The 19,131-nt window shown below is 38.4% G+C and overlaps 2 protein-coding genes across 4 annotated transcripts; one reads left to right on the plus strand and one right to left on the minus strand.

Annotated features, from left to right (window-relative positions):
• Positions 1–672: 672 nt before the first annotated feature.
• LOC118808318 (ras-related protein Rab-7a-like) lies at positions 673–4,957 on the minus strand. 3 transcript variants are annotated; one of them, XM_036570891.1, is made up of 6 exons: positions 4,882–4,957; positions 4,304–4,361; positions 3,925–4,051; positions 3,275–3,493; positions 1,629–1,757; positions 673–1,509 (listed from the first exon to the last, which is right to left on the minus strand). In XM_036570891.1, exons 2-6 carry the CDS (start codon positions 4,354–4,356, stop codon positions 1,414–1,416), a joined length of 624 nt encoding a protein of 207 aa, XP_036426784.1. In that variant the 5' UTR covers positions 4,357–4,361; positions 4,882–4,957; the 3' UTR covers positions 673–1,413. The 3 variants fall into 3 exon arrangements, with proteins under 3 accessions (XP_036426784.1, XP_036426785.1, XP_036426786.1); XM_036570892.1 differs by having other exon boundaries at positions 4,304–4,357; positions 4,882–4,937; XM_036570893.1 differs by lacking the exon at positions 4,882–4,957 and adding an exon at positions 4,726–4,875.
• A 2,824-nt stretch (positions 4,958–7,781) lies between these two features.
• Positions 7,782–16,643, plus strand: si:ch211-157b11.8 (fibroleukin). The gene is made up of 6 exons (XM_036569583.1): positions 7,782–8,514; positions 9,892–10,078; positions 11,722–11,820; positions 12,094–12,206; positions 13,203–13,465; positions 16,313–16,643. Exons 1-6 carry the CDS (start codon positions 8,278–8,280, stop codon positions 16,641–16,643), a joined length of 1,230 nt encoding a protein of 409 aa, XP_036425476.1. The 5' UTR covers positions 7,782–8,277.
• The last annotated feature ends 2,488 nt before the right edge of the window (positions 16,644–19,131 follow it).

Raw genomic sequence — 19,131 nt, forward strand, 5'->3', positions numbered from 1 at the left:
CCCATGCTCTGTATAATGTAATGTTTTCCTTGCTCTAACACACCCGCTTATAAGTGGTTTAATTGTTACCTGATGAGAAACAGGCATTATAAGAGGTACAAAAAATATGTAGTGCATGGAATTGACTGGACTGGCATTGGAAACCATTCTGCCAGATTGTGATGTGCTCCAGCCCTGGAGAGCACCAGTCCAACACAGTTTGGTTATTTTTCTGCTCAAATACACGCACTAAACCTGGTAAAAGCAGAGCTGAATCAGGTGTTTTTAAGCAGAAAAAAAATCACCAAACTGTGCTGGAGTAATGCTCTCCAGGACTGGAAGGAAGGCATGTCTGCCTGCTTAAGACCATTCATGCAGATTCAGTTCGGCATTTACCAGGTTTAGTGGGGGTGTTTGGGCAGTAAAATGATCAAATTGTGCTGAACTCTGACTGTCCAGGTCCAAAACTGGACAATCTTGTTTTATGCGTAGGATCTCTTTGCACTAAACAGCTGTCAGTTGCAAACTGTTTGCTGCAGAATCATTGATGAGGAATTGTTCAAAGATAAGGCACTTAGTAAATACACAAAACAGCAGAGAACAGGGAAAATGACACTGTACATTGCTTTTTTTCATCCACAAGACTAAAATGGGTCATTAAAGCTGCTAAAAATTGCAGATGTTGACAATGTATATGCATAAAAGAATTTTAATCTTATTTTGATCTGCAAAACATGACAATTCTGTAAGTCATGAAGGCATGAGTGTTAACCCTATGTAGATTTCTGTTGGTCTAATGGAAACTGACAAGAAGCATATCAGCGGCCTACATCACAATCCAAAAATCTATACATTATTACATTTAAGAGTAGCATTTTCTTGTGGTAATGTGTAAGATTTAGCATAAATGGTTGGGTGAAAACAAGTATACTTGATATACATGTCTTTTTTTAAGTCAGCAACAGAAGGAATCCTTGACAAGAGATTTCTAGACATCACCTGTGTGACCCAATAGGGCACTTTATCTGAAAACAAAAGCGAGTATACCCTGAAGTGTATTTAAATTAACAAATTAAACTGGAAACATAGCTAAAAATAACAAAACATAAAATAATTTCAGATATAGAGCAGTTAAGCCAATCATCATATATTTTAGTGCATTCTCTTTTATGATTAGAATACCTACTTAAGCTAATTCAGGTAAAAAAAAAGAGCAACAAGACATAACAACTTAATCAGAGTGGAATAAGAAGTACTTCCAAATTACTGCAGACACGGCACAGAAACTAGTACCAAAGTTTATAGCATAATCAAGTAGTATGACGTGTATGTAGACATGTGTCTGTGTGTGTTGGAGAGCAAGTAAAAGAGCAAAATTAGTGTGCAAATCTGTTTTCATTAAACAGTGCATGTTAGTGTCTATGTAAACATGTCTCAGCAGCTGCAGCTTTCTGCTGGAGCGTTGGATCGGTCATTACTGTCCAACTTAATGGGGTCTGGAAACTCATTGTACAGCTCTACTTCTGTCTCCTAGAAGGAGGGAGAAAGATTGCAACAGTTTTTAAGCAGTACACATACATCAGTTAACATGGTGAATCGAAATGGACAAATAAGTAAATATACTGTAGGACATAATGTGTTCTGTTAACCTGTTTTAGGGCATTGCGTGCAATGGTTTGAAATGCCTGTTCGACGTTTATGGCCTCTTTTGCACTGGTCTCAAAGTACGGCATGTTGTTTTTACTTTGACACCAGGCCTGCGCTCGTTTTGTTGTCACCTGAAACACAGACATAATACTTTACTCATCATACATTTACACACACACTTACACATATGAACGACCATTATATACTTCATAAGGACAACATATTATTCACAGCCAGAGATGGGTAAAAAAAAAAATAAGTATGGTTGACTTCAGAGTAAATCCACAGCAGAACCAGACCCTAACCTGGAAGAAGTAACAATCATGTTGCATGCTCACGTTGTTCATGGTGTGATTTATAACATACACTCTGTACTGTGACATGAATGTGTGGGGTGGTTGTAGAAGCACGTGAATCAAAATTTAGTGGTTGAGAATTTAGGTCTGGCTGTAGGGGATGCAGAGTGTCCAACTGCACCCAAGTTAAGAAATTAGCAGGACTAGCATCTGTAGAAACTGATCTAATAGGCCTTAACCATTATCAACAACAGACATACTGACATTTCCAGTCAATTAAACAATTCAGCCACTGTAAAGAGAAGGTAACCAGCTAAAGCCTATAAGAAGCCTTGGTGATCTACACTATTATGGCAGAAACACTCTGAGGCAGAAATTCTCTTTATAATGTTCTATAATGTCCATATGACAGTCATATGAATATACAGGAAATTACATTACACTACACTACAGGAAGTCTTAGGGGTGACATGACTCCTGTTTCATTGCACCATAACAGAAGAAATCGCTTGTTGCACAGACAAAGTTTTGACTCATTGCTGCACTGTGACAGGGCAAAGTGAGAAGAAATGGCAGAAGGCACAATGGTTCAATAAATTCAATGAATCAATTAAATTAAATAATAGAAGATAGAATGATTGATTTAATACAACAGTTAGTTTCAAACACACAATTAGATTGGTTGATAAGCATTCATTTACATTTACATTTACTTTTACGGCATTTTGGCAGACGCTCTTATTCAGAGCGACTAACTATTTGATCAATTTACACAGGTAGGCGAAGGTAGTGTTAGGAGTCTTGCCCAAGGACTCTCATTGGTATAGTGTAGGGTGCTTGCCCATGCAGGGGACTGAACCCAGCATGGAAGGCAGAGGTGTTACCCACCATCCTATATCAACCAGCAGCTGTTTTTTGATAATTCTAGCTAGTTTTGTTATAATAACTATAATGACTATGACTATTATAACTGTCTAGCTGTTTTGTTACAATAACAGCATTGTAATAACAGCATTTTGACTATATATCATTTCACTGAACACCAGTTGCTAAGTAATGACTCAATTTTTGCTACAGCTAAACGTGACTACTTTAGCACATACAGAAACAAAAAATGGATATGTTAGCTAGATAAGCTCAATATGATTACATTTGACCTGCAGCCTGTGTGGTCAGATTCTGAAGAAGAGTGTGAAAGCAGGACATCAAATTCTGAAACTTTCGATGCCTCTACACAAGCTTTTAGGCAGGTGCTGTGAAACTGATCAACAAGATGCAAATTACGTAAAAGCTAACAGTTTTACGATCACCTCTTTAGTATGTGCACTCTTTTGGTTTTCAATATTACACACCTGCCTGTTTTCCAGGTCGATCTTGTTGCCAAGCACCACAAAAGGGAAGTTGTCTGGGTCACGAGGGCTGGCCTGAATCAGAAACTCATCTCTCCAGGAGTCCAGAGTCTTAAAGGTAGATGGAGCAGTTACATCGTACACCAGCACACAGCAGTCTGCTCCACGATAGAACGCCACCCCCAGAGACTGGAACCTCTCCTGCCCGGCCGTGTCCCAAATCTAACAGGGACAGAAACACCACAAAAAATATAAATAAAAAATCAGGAAGAACAGAAAACAGTACTGGTTTTGCGATATCGTTTCTTACATCTTTCTACAATGTGCTTAAAGAAACAAGAAAGCGTATCTGGGGCTCTAAAGGAGCAGTACAGCAAGTCATTTTCACTCATAATTATCATGTCCAACTGGCTGGCTGATGGTCACATGGTTAGCCACGGGGGTTGTCATGGCATTGGAAAAGGAAATAGCTCACATGGTCACTGCAAGCACTGTAGAGAAGAGCATTTTTCCAGTTCTTGGCTTTCCATGAAACTCGTTTTCTTGTCGACATGAATGTTTCCTATCTGCTACTATTAAGTGTTGTTCATGTTGTAAATTCATTTTTTCATTTATGACTTGAATGATGGTGCAGTGATGACAGAATGTGGTACCTGCATAGTAACAAGTCTGTCCTCAACCATCACCTCCTTTGTAAGAAAGTCAGCTCCAATAGTAGCTTTGTACTGATTACTGAACTTCTTGTTGACATACTGGTTCATTAAAGACGTCTTTCCAACACTAAAAGGGGAGAGAGAGAGAGAGAGAGAGAGAGAGAGAGAGAGAACTGAAAAGAGGAATCTGGAATTTTCAGCATTATTGGTGTAACATATGAATCTTTTATCTTGACCCAGACCTGATTTTAAGAGGTAAGATAACGAACTCACTAGATTTCTGTACAGCTTTGTCAATGACAGGACATAGGAGTCAAATTACAACACGGCAAACACGAGCTCTCTATCAGTCTGTCTCTCTTTTAATGGACACACTTACCCTGAATCCCCAAGGATGATGACTTTGAGCAGAACTTTCTTTCTCGATGCCATGCTGCCTGGGGGAGACAGCGAGGACACAGGTCAAAATAACATGTCTGACGTATCGCCACATCAGCAATCATCTGTACGTGGACCTAACATACGGATCCCTGTTGCAAAGCTTGTTGAGAAGAATTAATAACACGCCTAATGTGTAAGCATAAGGATGAAAGCACCCGCCCAATCTATCTCTCACACACATACACACAGCCCCCCAAACCTGTTGTGGTAGGTCATTAATGACAATGCGCACTGTGTAACACTCGCTTCGGTCTCCAGTCCACACGACTCGATCCGCAAACTCAACGTACAAATATTAACCGAGAAAGCAGATCTGTTTACGGGCTTAACTGTTATTCGAACAGTTTGCTTTGAGCGAACCTGTTACTTCTTCTTGTCTTCTCTCCTCTTCAAGAACAGCCAATTGGCTGGATTATGGATATTAAAATACTAGGCTAATAAAAATATCCAGATGCCCGTGTCTTTTCCTTAAAACACCACTGAAATGAAAGCTGACGAACAGTAAAGCTTTCTTACGCTCTTGCTTGTGTGTTTCCTTCCTCCTCTCACTTCCTCCAGCTGCTGTTCCTGCGCATGCTTTGGGGAGGGCACGAAGTCCTCTAAGCCCCGCCCACGTGGGAGCTGATTGGTCAGTTTCACAGCGCTGGTTTAAATTCCATTGGTAAATTCCGTCCTCATCTCGAAGTAAACTCTGCAACACAGTAAGCGGAAATGTCCAGGCCTTATCTTCTGAAGACTGTAGCCAAGTTCTGTCCTTATAAGTCGGTCCGCACACGAAATAGGTTTGAGTCAGTTACATTACACTACACTTTAAATTTTTTTCAAATGTTTTCTAGGTTCCCTTTCTCTGTTTTTCACTCGGTATATCAAACAGTTCTGTACTTTAACACTAGATGGCGCCTTAAGGCCAGTTTGTGAGTAACACCGAAAGGTAATACTAATATATAGTAATACTAATATCCCGATAACAGTACTTTTTAGAACTTCTTGTCCACACAAAAAGGAGAATTCTTTGTGATTTCGACGGTGAAAGACTATATAATAAATACACATATCATTAATACAATCAGTAGTATTTATATAGAGGTCAGTGTTTTCCATTCAGAATTCCTAAACCTCTCCTCATGGAAGACCAGTATTATTTGTAGTTATCATCCAGTACCTGGATGGGCTAATCAATGCTAAATCAAGTGTGCTGCTGATGGAATTCATCCATGCGATGGCTGAGGGCATCCAGGAGGATCGCAAAGTTCTTTAAACTAATTCACAACACAGCAAGAAATTTACAAGAAATTCATATATCTTATTACTGTATTTATGTGTATGTATGTGTGTTTTTACCTGCAAAATACATTTATTGCTCAGATAAATGGTTTTAAGCAGTGTGCTTATGTGCCTAAGACTTGCACTCCTGTACATGCATGCACACAATGACAAAATGAAAAAAGAAATATTCAAGATTCTGCACTATTTATAGGTCAGTATACACACTGAAGCAAACCTGTGACATTGAGCATTTTAAGAACTTTGTACAAAAGGTTGGATGTTGGTAGTCTCTAAGCCCTCAGATGATTTTCAGGTGGATTGAATCTTCCTTAGTTCCATCCCATCCAGTGTTTGCATTTGTTCCCAGTGATGATGATGATGATGATGATGATGATAACCATGAACATGATTTTGTTGGTGCATTTTTGTCTTAAATGGAAAATCAATGGGAAACCCTCACAATTGCAGGAATACATACTTAGTGTAAGAGAAGGCACAATACCACTCCATTCTTTTCAGATATTGATACTGAAACCTTGAATATCGGCAGATAATGACAGATATCCAGTACTTAAAAAAAAAAAAACATTACATAAGTTTTACAATGAGCTATTTTTAAATGAAGCATTTCACTTAAAATTATCATGTAAAAGTAGGCTATCATATTCAATTTACTCAAACTCTTTATTAACCCCTACAACATCAGCCAAAATCATACTGTGTAATTGTGAGCTATTTCAGGCTTGATTTGTTACGAGATCAGATCGGATGCAATTTTTTTTTACCTTCGATATCAGATCCAGCGTTTCCGGCTGATATCAGTCCAGTGCTGATAACCATCAGTGCTGATATGCTGCTTCTACTGTGTGTGTTTGTGTGCGTGCATGTCTTTTAACCACTTTTTAACCACTTCATCTTATCTCACTACAATCAGACCCTGTGATCAAGCCCTTCTCATATTACATAGTTTTGTCATATTACACAACTTTTAATGCTTTGTTCATGTTTAAGGTTTTGTTTTTGTTTAGAGATTTTGACTCTTAATCTTTGGAGTTGAACGACTATATTTATTATTTGTAATACAACTGTTACAACTGGGCCCAAGCACATCCTTCAGCATTCAGTAACTTCTGACAGTGTAGTCAAAGCAAAGAGTATTACACTTAGAGCTAATCATTCTCTCCTATCTAAACTTTTTGTACCCTCAACAAATTCACACACACACACACACACACACACACACACACATACACAGACACACATAGAATAAACACACCTCTCCAAAGCACAAAGGACAGGTCTAGCACCTTCCTCCTCTAGACAGAGAAAGGTCAGAGGTCAAAGTGTAGTGGAGGTCACTCCATTCAGAAGGTGTGTGCCTGTGTGTGCGTGTGTGTGTGTGTTTCTTTTTCAGAACAAAAATGTCCTGACTTTCTAATAACACCAGAGAAAAACAGGGGTAGCTTACAATGTGGGGCCCAGCAAAAAGGTCTTGACTTTATAAAGTGCATTTTTTACAAGGTTTAAAACTGAAAGAGTAAAATTTCTTCTTGGTTATGATTAAAGTTAGGTTTAGGCTTAGAAAATTCTTATTTTATGTAGGTATTTACATATAATACATATGGAGCATAGTATTATTACACAGAGGTACGTATACATATAATATATATGGGCCATACTATTACACAGAGATATAAATATATAATAACAATATAGACAGCATATATGGGACAAATGGGACACATATAAAATATATGTGGGACAGTATTATTATTAAAACCATTAATCTTTATTATCAATCATCATTATTATTAAAACATATCCGACATGATTATTACTACAAATAGATCCTTACACGTATATAGTACATATGGCACAGATGTACAACCTCATGTCCTGACTTTGTACAAAACCAAGTCTGTTTGTGTGCGAATGTGTTAAACCCAGTGTAAAATGTAAAAGAGGAATTCTGTTCTTTCAGTCTTTATGACTTTTAACAAGCTCAACAAACAGTACACACTTCACAAAAGTACACACACCAGGCAGTGTAGAAGTATGGAGCTGTCAGTGTGTGTGTGTGTGTGTGTGTGTGTGTGTGTGTGTGCATTTAATTTGTGAATGAAAGAGTGTGTGTATCTTAGGAGCAGGACAGAAATTCATTTATGTGATCAGTCAGGCAGTATGTTTGTGTGTGTGTGTGTGTGTATGTGTGTGTGTGTGTGTGTGTGTGTGAGTGGAGGGTACTGTTGCATGTCAGAGAGCAAAGAAACACAGTTATCTAGGAATCTGAGCCAAAGGAGCTTCACTAACAGGAGAGGTAGAGAGAGGGAGGTAAAGGGAGAGAGGGAGGGAGGGATACAGGGAAGGAAGGGGAGATCAAATAAAAGAGAAAGAGAGCAGAAGAGAGAGTGAGATGCAGACAGAAACAGACAATGTGAAAGGCAGTGCAGAGTGAGAGTGAGTCTGTCTGATAAAGGTACACTTAAAGAGACACAGGGGAAGATACATCATCTAATGAGGACAAAACAACTACAGATTTGAAAGAGAAAAAACAGACTGACTGATTCAGACACTGGAGCGCTAAGAAGGAAAAGGAGGCAACACTAATTCAGTCCAACGGGTCATTTGAACTCCTCTCTTTTTCCCATGAGTGGCTTGAGCGGTGTGCGTGGGTGTGTGTGCGTTCTGCGCTGGCTTTTGCTGGGTGTGTGTATGATGTCTGAATGTGTGTGGAGTCAGAGGGACAGTTTGGTGGCCGGACCCCCCAGCAGAAGGTGTGAGGGGGCCTGCAGTGAAACCCCATCACCCCCAAAAGCGCACCTCACAAATACCCAGGTCATGCTGTCCAGGAAAACACAGGAGACCCGCCAAAGAAACCAGCAGGTGAGTTTGCAAACGGATTTTAAATTGTTTAAGTGTGATTCTACAAGAACGAGGATGATAGTGACAAGAGAATTAATGTATTTGTGTCTAAGCTTGAGTCTAGGTTGAAAAGGCTTTTCAATGATGAATCACCACTGGCATTACAGTTTAGTCCTAGGCTTAAAGGGGAAATCTACAGATTGTTCTCCATAATTCAGTTTGTTGAGATGAAACAAAGTCATTCAGAGTTAGTTGTGAAATGGTGCAGAGATACAATGGTGGTGATAGGAATCAGGGTTTGTGATGTGTGCAATGCAAATATGGTAATTTTATTAACTATCCAAAATAACCAATGAACCTACATGTCTCTCATCGTTTTCTTTGGTGACTATTTTGCCTTACAATGCATTGCATGCATGTCTTGTATATACGGATTGTAAAAAATACAGTTTAGGCCAAAATCTTATCGAAAAACTGTCATAAAACATTGTCTCAGATAGAGTATTTATATCCATTTCATGCAATAACTTAGTGTGAGGAAGCTTTTAGAGATATTAAACTCTTCAGGTGTCTGGTTCCTATCATTACCACTTTGAGCAATTCTGACTCTCCATTTCTCTAAAACTGAGCATTTCACATCAAACCATCCTGAAGGACTTTGTTTACATCTTAGCATAGATATTGGAAAAACTGTGGAATTCTACTTTACTCCACATTTCCACAAAAGGCTAGAAGTGTTTTCTAGGAATATATTGTCGTTGCTGGAACAAACCTTGTATATCAACTTTTTAAGGTATTTAAAAAAGCCAGTTGCCCTTCCATTTCAAAGTTAAGTAATGTTACTATTTTGGAGATGCAAAGTTTTGCCACAACAGCGACTGTATGAAAGTTTTGTTTCAGCACTTTATTAATTTAAGTGTATTGTGGAATGTACAACTGCCTAGATGTCATAGCACTGAAAAACTGTTACTGTGTCTGATAACAACAAAACACTAATAAGTGTGAAGTATGACATGATTTTGAATTATATCTTGTGAGTTTTAGAACAGGGAACATCACAACTAACGAAATACATTTTGGCAATGTACTGATTCAAATTGTAGACATGTGGTAGATGATTTAGGCCCTGCTGTTTACAACTAGACTGTGATTTATGTATGTAATTGTGGAAAACAGAGCACACTTGACAATTATATGCTGGGTACACTATTTGTAAAAATGATATAAATTACAATACGTTTATTAAATTATTGCCTTCAGCCCTCCTGACTAAACTGAAGGGAATCAAGTAACTCTTTAAACACTCCAGGTGTCACTATTTACACTTGAATATTGTGTTTGCAGAATGTGTCACCCTCAACTGAACAAGGTCCCTTGCTCTGTATTTTTGTCCTCTAGGCATCTGCCATCTCAGAGCGTCTGGTGCAGCTGCAGCGTTGTATGAAACAGTATGAGCCAGCCACAGGCAATCGAGGTGATGGATCTGACTCACTGGCGGCCATTTTGGCTCTAATGACCGCAGTCCTAACCGAGTGTGACCTGCACTGCCACAGTCAGAGGCTAAGAGACATGGCCAGCAGGCTAGGTCAGTGTAAAACAATCTCCACTTGGTCCACATGGTCACTTTGTGTGCTTTCATTCAACTTTTCTTTCTGAGTAAAAAAGTTCTCCTTACCCCAAATGTAGTCCATCAGTGAAAACATGTCTGGTGTCTGAAGTTTGCTTCTCTAGTTTTGCACTGGAGGTACAAGGCTAATGTAGATAAAGTAATGGAAGCTTACCCAGTTAGCATCATGCAAACTGCCTGTCTAAATCGTCACACTTGCCTCAAACTATGCCAAGTTGTTAAATAATCTCAAACAGAGGTTTATGTGGTTTCTGACACTTGCACAATGCTGTTTTCTGTAAAAAAGGAACAGAAGCACATCACTAATGCCTATCAAGTACAAGTCATCAATATTTTTACGAAATATTTGCATAAGGAAGAAAAAAGTCAAAGAAAAATAAGTGGAAAAACAGGAGTTTGCAAAACTGGAGTTCAAAAGATATTGAGAAAATGGGACTCCTAACAACCATGCAAGACCTGGTTGACCACCAAAACGGTCACCATCAGATAAACAGTACCTAAAGCTTTCATCTTTTAGAGAGAAAATCAAGCTCAATTCTTGCTTCAGGTCTGAAAGAATCCACAGGTGTTTCTGTTCATCCTTCCATTGTGAGAAGACACTATGAGTCTGAAAGGATGTGCAGCCAAGAAGCTGTTACTGTGAAAAGGAAATAGACAAAACAGAAAAAGTTTTGCCAATCAAACAAAGAAGCTGCTGGTGTTCTCAGAATAACAGACTGTCCACCTCACAGTCCAGACCTCAACACGATTGAATGTATCTAGAATTGCTTGGATTGTGAGAAACAGAAAATGCAACAAACTTTTAAGACTAAACTTTGGAGGCCTGAAAAATATCACTGTAGATTTCTCCCGAAAAGAATGAAAGCTGTAACAAAGGCAAAAAGTGGACACACTAAATGCTGACAAAATGTGATATTATATTTAGTTGTTGAGGCTTTTGTGTAATTTTCTGTATGCACGGTACTGTAGCTAAAAGTGCAGCACCCAAAGTGTGAATTTTGTATGTACTTTTGGTCATTAAAAAAAAAAATCTCACATAGTCTCAGTACCAACATAAAGAAGTGTATGTGCGCTTATTTTACAACTCAATCTGGTTTGTGAAGCATGTGATGATTTAGACATGATGTTTGCAAGATGTTAACCTGGTGGCTACACGCCTGATTAACATCAATGCAAAACTAAAGAATCAAACTTTAAACACCAAACATGTCTTGGCTGATTTACTATATTAGGGATAAGAAGAAAACTTTAAATTGTGAAAGACCAATGATGTTTGTACCCCTGCTAATTGCTCAGGAAGAAAAGGGGTCTGTGGAATTTTTTCACTGCCTTGAGTACCTTTTCCTCATACCACCATCAATTAATTAAAACATACCCCTGCAACAAACACACACACACACACAGTAAACAGAGGCTGATGGCTGTAGTACTCTCAGGAATGTGAGTCCGCAGCAAGAACTGACCCTTAAACAGCCTCCATTCAACCAATGAACAACCTTTGTGCAATCTTTATATAACCTTGTCACAGCCTCACAAACCAGCCTTTAAATCAAACAGCTTCAGACCACCTGCACAACCCCCTCCCTCTGTCTGTCTCTCAGAGGGTGCAGCTGTGGGGAGAAATGGAGAAAAAGATCTGCTGCTGCTGCTAAAGAGCATCACGATGTCTGCCTCCACAACTGCACCACAGACTCCTACAGGTACACATACACACACTCATTAAAATCCATGAAGCTCTGTCAAGGTAATTTTCGTCTTAACCTTTTGTCCTCACTTTCTTATGCTTCTTTTGGAAAATCTACAAGCCACAGTATGTACTTTCTGTTGTAAGCACATCGTAATAATAATAAAAATAATGATACAATAACAATAATAATAATAATAATGAAAAGAAAACCAATCCTGTAATTAATTAAAGTGTAGTATTTGTCACTGGGTGCTATGTGTATTTCACTCATGTGTGTTTCTGGTAGTGGCTCCCTCTGCAGGCCTTTATCCTCACGACTGCTATGAGATCTTTCAGTTAGGAGTTAAAGAGAATGGAATTTACACCATACAGCCAGACCCTCAACAACCAGCACTAGAGGTACAACCACATGCACATAAATCAATCAGTGCAATGCTTCCAAAATCCCTCAAAACTATGTTTAAAGTCATGAAATATCCACTGTAACTGTGCCACATTGGACCTGTGCAAAAGTCAGAGACCCCCCTTGCATTTATTGAATTTCCAGCATAAACAGTCATTAAGTACAAGTCATTCAGCAACAGAAAAACATACCTTTAGTCTCCACCCTTTTTCTTTATTACAGCTTCCATTCTTTTCAGGAGACTTGCTTTCAGTTTTTCTAAGAAATCTGCAGGGATATTTTTCTATACCTCCAAAATTCAGTCAGGTTAATTGCATTTTCTGCTTCTCATGATCAGTTAATCCCAATTACAAATTTAGACTCCCATCACAAACTTTACGCTGCATCTCAGATGTCCAGTTTCAGTGCTCTAGGGCAGTGTTTCTTTTTTTTTTTGTCTATTTCTTTTTCTTAGTAAGGGCTTCTTGACAGCTACACATCCTTTCAGACCCATAGCATTAAGTTGTCTGCTTTTTTTAAAACTCCAATTTGTGAAATTCCTGTTTTTTTTCACTTGTTTTCCTTTGAAATTCCCCTTCCTTATGCAAGTGGATTTCTCTTAATCTTCTCAAAAATATCTCCTTTAGCCATTTCAGAAGCCCATGAGGAAGAAATTTGCAAGGAACCTAAGATGTGTTTGGGTAGTTGCTTGTGTGAATGTTAGTATCGCCTCAAAGGAGAAGATAATATCAGAAACCCTTTGGGAAGCTTTTGTAAGGAGATCACATTGGAAGGATGGACTAATTCAACACTGACAGATTGATATTATACTTTCTGTTTTTTTATGACACTGAAACATGACTGGAAATTAAATAAACAGAAAGGTTGGTCTCTGACTTTTTCACAGCAGTGCATAGTATGAATATTAATGAAGACAACCTATAGAAAGAAAGAAACAGACCCATGCACATAAGCACACACATTATGTATCTCATTCATCTTTCTCACTGCAGGCTGTGTGTGATATGGAGTCTGCGGGCGGGGGGTGGACAGTTTTTCAGCGCAGATTTGACGGACAAGTGGACTTTAACCGGACGTGGAGAGAGTATCGAGATGGCTTCGGCTCTGCACAGAAGGAGCACTGGTTGGGGAATGCAGTCCTTCACGCTCTCACAGCCAATGGACAACACACACTCCGCATCACACTCCAAGACTGGCACCAACAGACACGACACGCCACCTACAACAAATTTAAAGTGGCAGGAGAGAACCAGAGGTATAGAGAATACATGAATGCAATTAATGCAAACACATACTAATAGTACTGCATGAAAAATATTTTGAAACAATAAAATGCAAAATGCAATAAAAGATAAAAAGAAGATGAAACCGTCCATAAAAAAAAAATTAATTTAGAAGAACTGGGTGCATAAAATTACACAGACACAGTCACATGCCAAGAAAAAAAGGACAAGTCTTAAGCTAAGATTTTAAGTCAGCAAGGGTTGATGTAGATCTCACATTAATAGGTAAATTATTCCACAATCTTCAGGCGGCTACTGAAACTGCATAATCTCCTGAGAGGGTTTGATTGTGAGCAGTAATGTATTGGCGGATCAGAGGGACGTGCCGGAGGAGTAAGGACTAATCACATCACAAATATACTGTTTGGCCAGACCATGTATTGCCTTGAAAACAAACAGTAAAAATTTAAAATTGATTCTATACTTGATGGGAAGCTGATGTAGAGAAGCCATGACAGGTAAGATGCTGTCTCTTTTAGTTGTGCCAGTAAGGAGTCTAGCGGCAGTATTTTGGACAAGTGGGGACTGACTGACTCCCATGTAGAGAGAATTGCAATAATCAAAGTGTGTTATAATAAAAGCACCTAAAACTACCTCCAGATCATGAACTGAGAAGACTGAATTCAATTTAGAAATACACCTCAGCTGATTAAAATACTCTTTACAACTGAATTTGTCAAGAGATTAGGAAAAAAAAAACAAAATAGCGGAAAATCAAACATACACAGTTTCCCCCTTACCTCAAGTATAATCAATCAGTCAAAACACTACAAAACACATTATGTGTCTGAAGTTTGCTTTGTTAGTTTTTGCGCTGGAGCTGTGAGGCTAATGTAGCTAACTAGTAATGGAAGTTAATGCAATGTGCAATGTTTGTGGTGGGCTGGGGGCAGAAAGACTAAACAATATACAAATGAAAGAAGGCATGTAGGTTTTAAACCAAGTTACAATTTGTTACTAAAATGCTAAGAATTTAATAAACTATATGTAGTATAAAATATATATTCATTCTCTCACTGGATGAGGGCAGGGGCGTCATGCCCATTAAAACTGGGATAGGTATGTAATTACAATCATTGTATGAATGTTTTCTTCTAATTATGTCATAAATCATAAATCCTTGTTTCCCTACTTTACTGGTTTCTTACAAAAGTTGCTGAATGAAATTGGTTTGCAGCAGCAGGTACAGACACACACAGCACTCAAGTGTGTATCAGTGCTGGGTGGTTGAACAGCAAACGGTGTGTTACTAAAATGGTTAGTAGAGCATCAGTCTCTTTTTCAAATTGTGAAAATGAAATGCAATTAGTTATACACACTTAAGTGCATTTAAGGAATACAGGCATAATTTGCCTTGCAAGATAGTTGGCTATGGCTAGTAGCAGCTAAAGTAAGTAGCCATCCCTCAGTCCAGTTGTTTCTAGCTTGCTAGCTAGTCGTGACTTGTGATAGAGTGGCGTCCTATTTAAAACTGGTGAAGGAAAGCTGTGTGAATGTTTGGCACTGTTTATTACCACTGTCACTTTCTTCAGATTAATGGACAATGTATTGTATACCAACAACTTGACATCTTAACAACAGCAGAACCCTTTTTGGTGCTATATAGAACCATTTTCAAAAAGGTTTTACATAGAACCATACACAGCACATTCTCCATCAATCTGAAGAACTATTTCACCATGCAAAGAACCATTTAAACATGAAATGGTTTAATATAGAACTCATGGTTCTAACTAAAACCACTGCCTCTACTAAAACCCTTGAAGAACCATCTATTTTAAGAGTGTAGACTGTTTTTTGTTCATGGGAATGTTTACAGATTAAATTGAAAGAGTTGTTCCCTCTTTAATATGACCATTTCAGACCAATGAATTGATGATCATGCAGTTAAAGCTGCTGATCTGTGTAAAGCAAGGATAAAGATAAGTGAATAGCTAAATGATTATTCTTACAACAACAACAATAACATGATAATAATAAGAATAATGACAATAATGGTAATAATAACGTTACCCTACACTCTTAAAAAAACATGGTGCTTCAAGGGATTCTTTAGATAAATGGCTCTGTATAGAACCATGAGCTCTCAATGAACTCTTTGCATGATTAAAGGGTTTGTTGCACTGTAAAATGATTCTTCAGAGTGATGGAGAATGATTGTACATGGTTCTATATAGAACCTTTTCCTTATAACACCAAAAAGGTTTTTCCTATTGTTATAATGTCAAGCTTGTAACAATAGAAGAACCCTTTTTGGTGCTATATAGAATCCTTTTCTAAAAGATTCTATATAGAACCATCTACAGTCCATTCTCCATCAACCCTTTCATGAGGCAAAGAACCCTTTAATCATGCAACCATTCTTTTAAGAGTGTAACATATAAATTGGGAGAATTCTATGGGTATAGAGGTGCAAAAACTGATTTAACAAAGTTTTTTTAAAAAAAAAAAGTGTTCGAATGTGTCTAATTGCAGAAAATTGTGTAATCATTTACTTTTTTTTCTGAGGAAAGACACCCATGCCCTCCACTCTAACTAATCCTGATTATTTCAAACTTGTGAAGATCTAGAGGAGGAGCATATTAGAATCATTTTATGCATTTGTCTGAAACTGAAACCTTTTTTTATATTATTGAAAATTCCAAACTTTTGAACAGTAGCATATATTTGCTGTTAAATTTTTCACCAAAATCTTGCTTTAACTGCACACAGACAGAGATTGTACTCTTCTTGCACATACAAACAGACTGTCAACTGTTCAATACAGCAGTACACACAACAACTGTCTCTTTCTGCTCTGTTTCCATTCTACCTGGCAGGTTCCGTCTGACTGCGCAAGAATATCGTGGAGATGCTGGTAACGCCCTCAGTTACAGTAAACGCTACAACCACGATGGCAGAGCTTTCAGCACACACGACCGGGATCACGATCGCTATGTAACTGGAAACTGCGCTCATTACTATGGCGCAGGCTGGTGGTTCGATTCTTGCCTGGCTGCCAATCTGAATGGCCGTTATTACCGCGGACGCTACAGTGGAATCACAGATGGCATCTACTGGGGCACCTGGTACATCCTCACTGACTCTCGCACTGGAGAGAGATACTCATTCAAGAGTGTGGAGATGAAGACACGACCCAAACGGCCCTGAATGACTTTCTTCCCCACACAGATAAACACTCATTATGTAATGTTACTTTTAAACTCTTTATATTCCATTAAAATATATGTATGTAAAGTATTAACAGTTGTCACCAATGTTACAATGTTATATTTAAGTCACAATATCCAAGTTATGGACAAATTTATGAAATTAATAAAAGTCTATGAGTGGCAGATTAAGTGTAGGGTCTTAATAAGTGTGTGACTCTGATGTCTATGCCTTTTGTTTGATGAAGGTGATGGTTTATCACATTTGCATCTAGAAAACATAGTTACATGTTATACAAATCAAACATCTTCTTTATGTCACTGTGTTATAGGGAAGTTAGTCGTTGTGGTGAAGGGAAGCAAAAATGTGCATATGTATATAGGAGCCCTCACTGAACTTAAAGATCTCTCACCATGTCAACAGTTTGGCAAAAAATTACATCCACACATTTTTCTCCTTATTCCAAATGTAGCTGATCAGCAGAGACACAGTGGCCCGAAAAGTATTTGGGTACTTTAACCACTGGTAAACTTCAATGGAGTTCTTTAGGTTACTTAACATACTTTTAGCACAACAACAAACTGATGGTAGACACTTTGTGTAAAGAACATCTGGAGAAGAATTTCAAGAAGACTGCACTAAAGGTAGTGTAAAGCACAGAAGTGGAAACAAAAAAGTCTAGGGCTGTTTTTCTGACGGTGATGTTTGTGACATTTTGTTCATTGATGTGATCATGAATTCAGAAGTGTACAAAGACATTTGGGATATAAACTTGCACAGAAATTGCATTATATTACATTGTGTGTTCACGTGTATGGTGTATTTGAAAGATAATTATATGTGATGTTACAACACCAGCCCTGGCGCGTTTGATGACACCACAACAACACTAGTAGCTACAAAGGGTCTACCTCATTACACACTTGCCTCAGACAGTGTTGAGTTGTTAAATAATCTCAAATAGACTTATTTATATAGTATCTGACACTGTATGATAAACTACTACCTATAAAAATGGACAAAAGAACTTTGCACGTCTAAAGCAAGAATATAAGCCATTGTTTTAATAGAGAACGTTGTCTCATAAGAACAGACCACACAATCAAAATTGTGAAGATGTGATTTTTGGCTGAGCAGTTTAAATATGTATTAAAACAGCTTTGTTTCTTCATGTGCTCCACACTCTACTCCACTTTTTCTTTCTCCTCACAATAAACCATAAACCATAAATACAGTACAGTTGCACAAATACAGCAGGTGATTAAACATGAAATATTGCCTCCAAAACTGAAGTCATTGCAAACCACTGACCATTTGTGATCTGTCTCCAGCTAACAGACAGCCAAGCCAAAACTATGCTGGGAGATGTTCAGTGGAGCCGATGCACATTACTCTTTATCTTCACTTTGAAGGAAAGGTTGACAGTAAACTGTGGATGAGTACTGTGGTTTGTCTCTCATTTGAGAGAAGAACATCAGCGCCAACCGCGGTGGCCGCAGCACTTGTATTTTTCTGCACTTGCATCGCACCTTAGAAATAGTTTCAGATGAAACTATCAAGAAAACACACACTCTGACACAAATTCATACCATGTCATCAGTAGGGTCATCTTTTGATCCAAGATTTAGAACAGTTTCCAAGCCTGGCCCTGGAGGACCTCCCGCAATGCACATTTCACATGTTTTCCCTGATCCGTTCCCCAAACATGCCTGATCCAACTAATCAGTCAATTAATCAGTTCTTGAGCTTAAGTGGGTGAAAAAAAAAAGTCGAAAAATGTGCAGAGTCGGCAGTACTCCAGAACCAGGGTTTGGAACCCATTATTTAGATAACATGCATGGAGGAGAATGTAAGAGTGTGTGTGTGTGCGTGTGTATGTGTTTATGCATGTGCAGCAGAGGAGTGTTTAAGTGGCAGAGAGAAAGAGATATAGAAAGCAGTGTGTACACTGTGGAGTGGACCCGTTTTAGCTGGATTCACAATGAGCTGCCAGTCTGTTGAACAAGCTCTGAGTATCTATTAATACCACACGCCTCTGATCTGCTGACTAGCAACCAGATACGATATTTCACATACACTCACCAACATACACATGCATACACTCATACACGAAGGCACAGACACACAGGGATGCACACTCGTAAATGCAATGTCAATGGTTTTATTTAAGCAGTAATTACATAACCTTCCACTTGGGGTCAATCAGCCAAGATATGTTTGGCATCTAAAGTTTGCTTCTTTAGTTTTGGGCTGGAGCTGACACGTAATGGAAGCTTATTTACACCAATTTCAAACTTTCAGTCAGCATGCCTAAATCATCATACACCTGCCTTACACTGCATTGATTTGTTAAGTAAGCTTACATAGACTTATTTATGTGGTTTCTGACACTTATTCATATGGGGGAGTGATGGTCTTTTTTGACAAGCTTTTGAGTTATGCTGAGGTTAGCAAACACCCCATAGTTATGGATATTGGTTAAACTGGA

The sequence above is a fragment of the Colossoma macropomum genome, unplaced genomic scaffold (assembly GCF_904425465.1).
Source record: "Colossoma macropomum unplaced genomic scaffold, Colossoma_macropomum, whole genome shotgun sequence".
In the NCBI taxonomy this organism is placed as follows: Eukaryota; Metazoa; Chordata; class Actinopteri; order Characiformes; family Serrasalmidae; genus Colossoma; species Colossoma macropomum.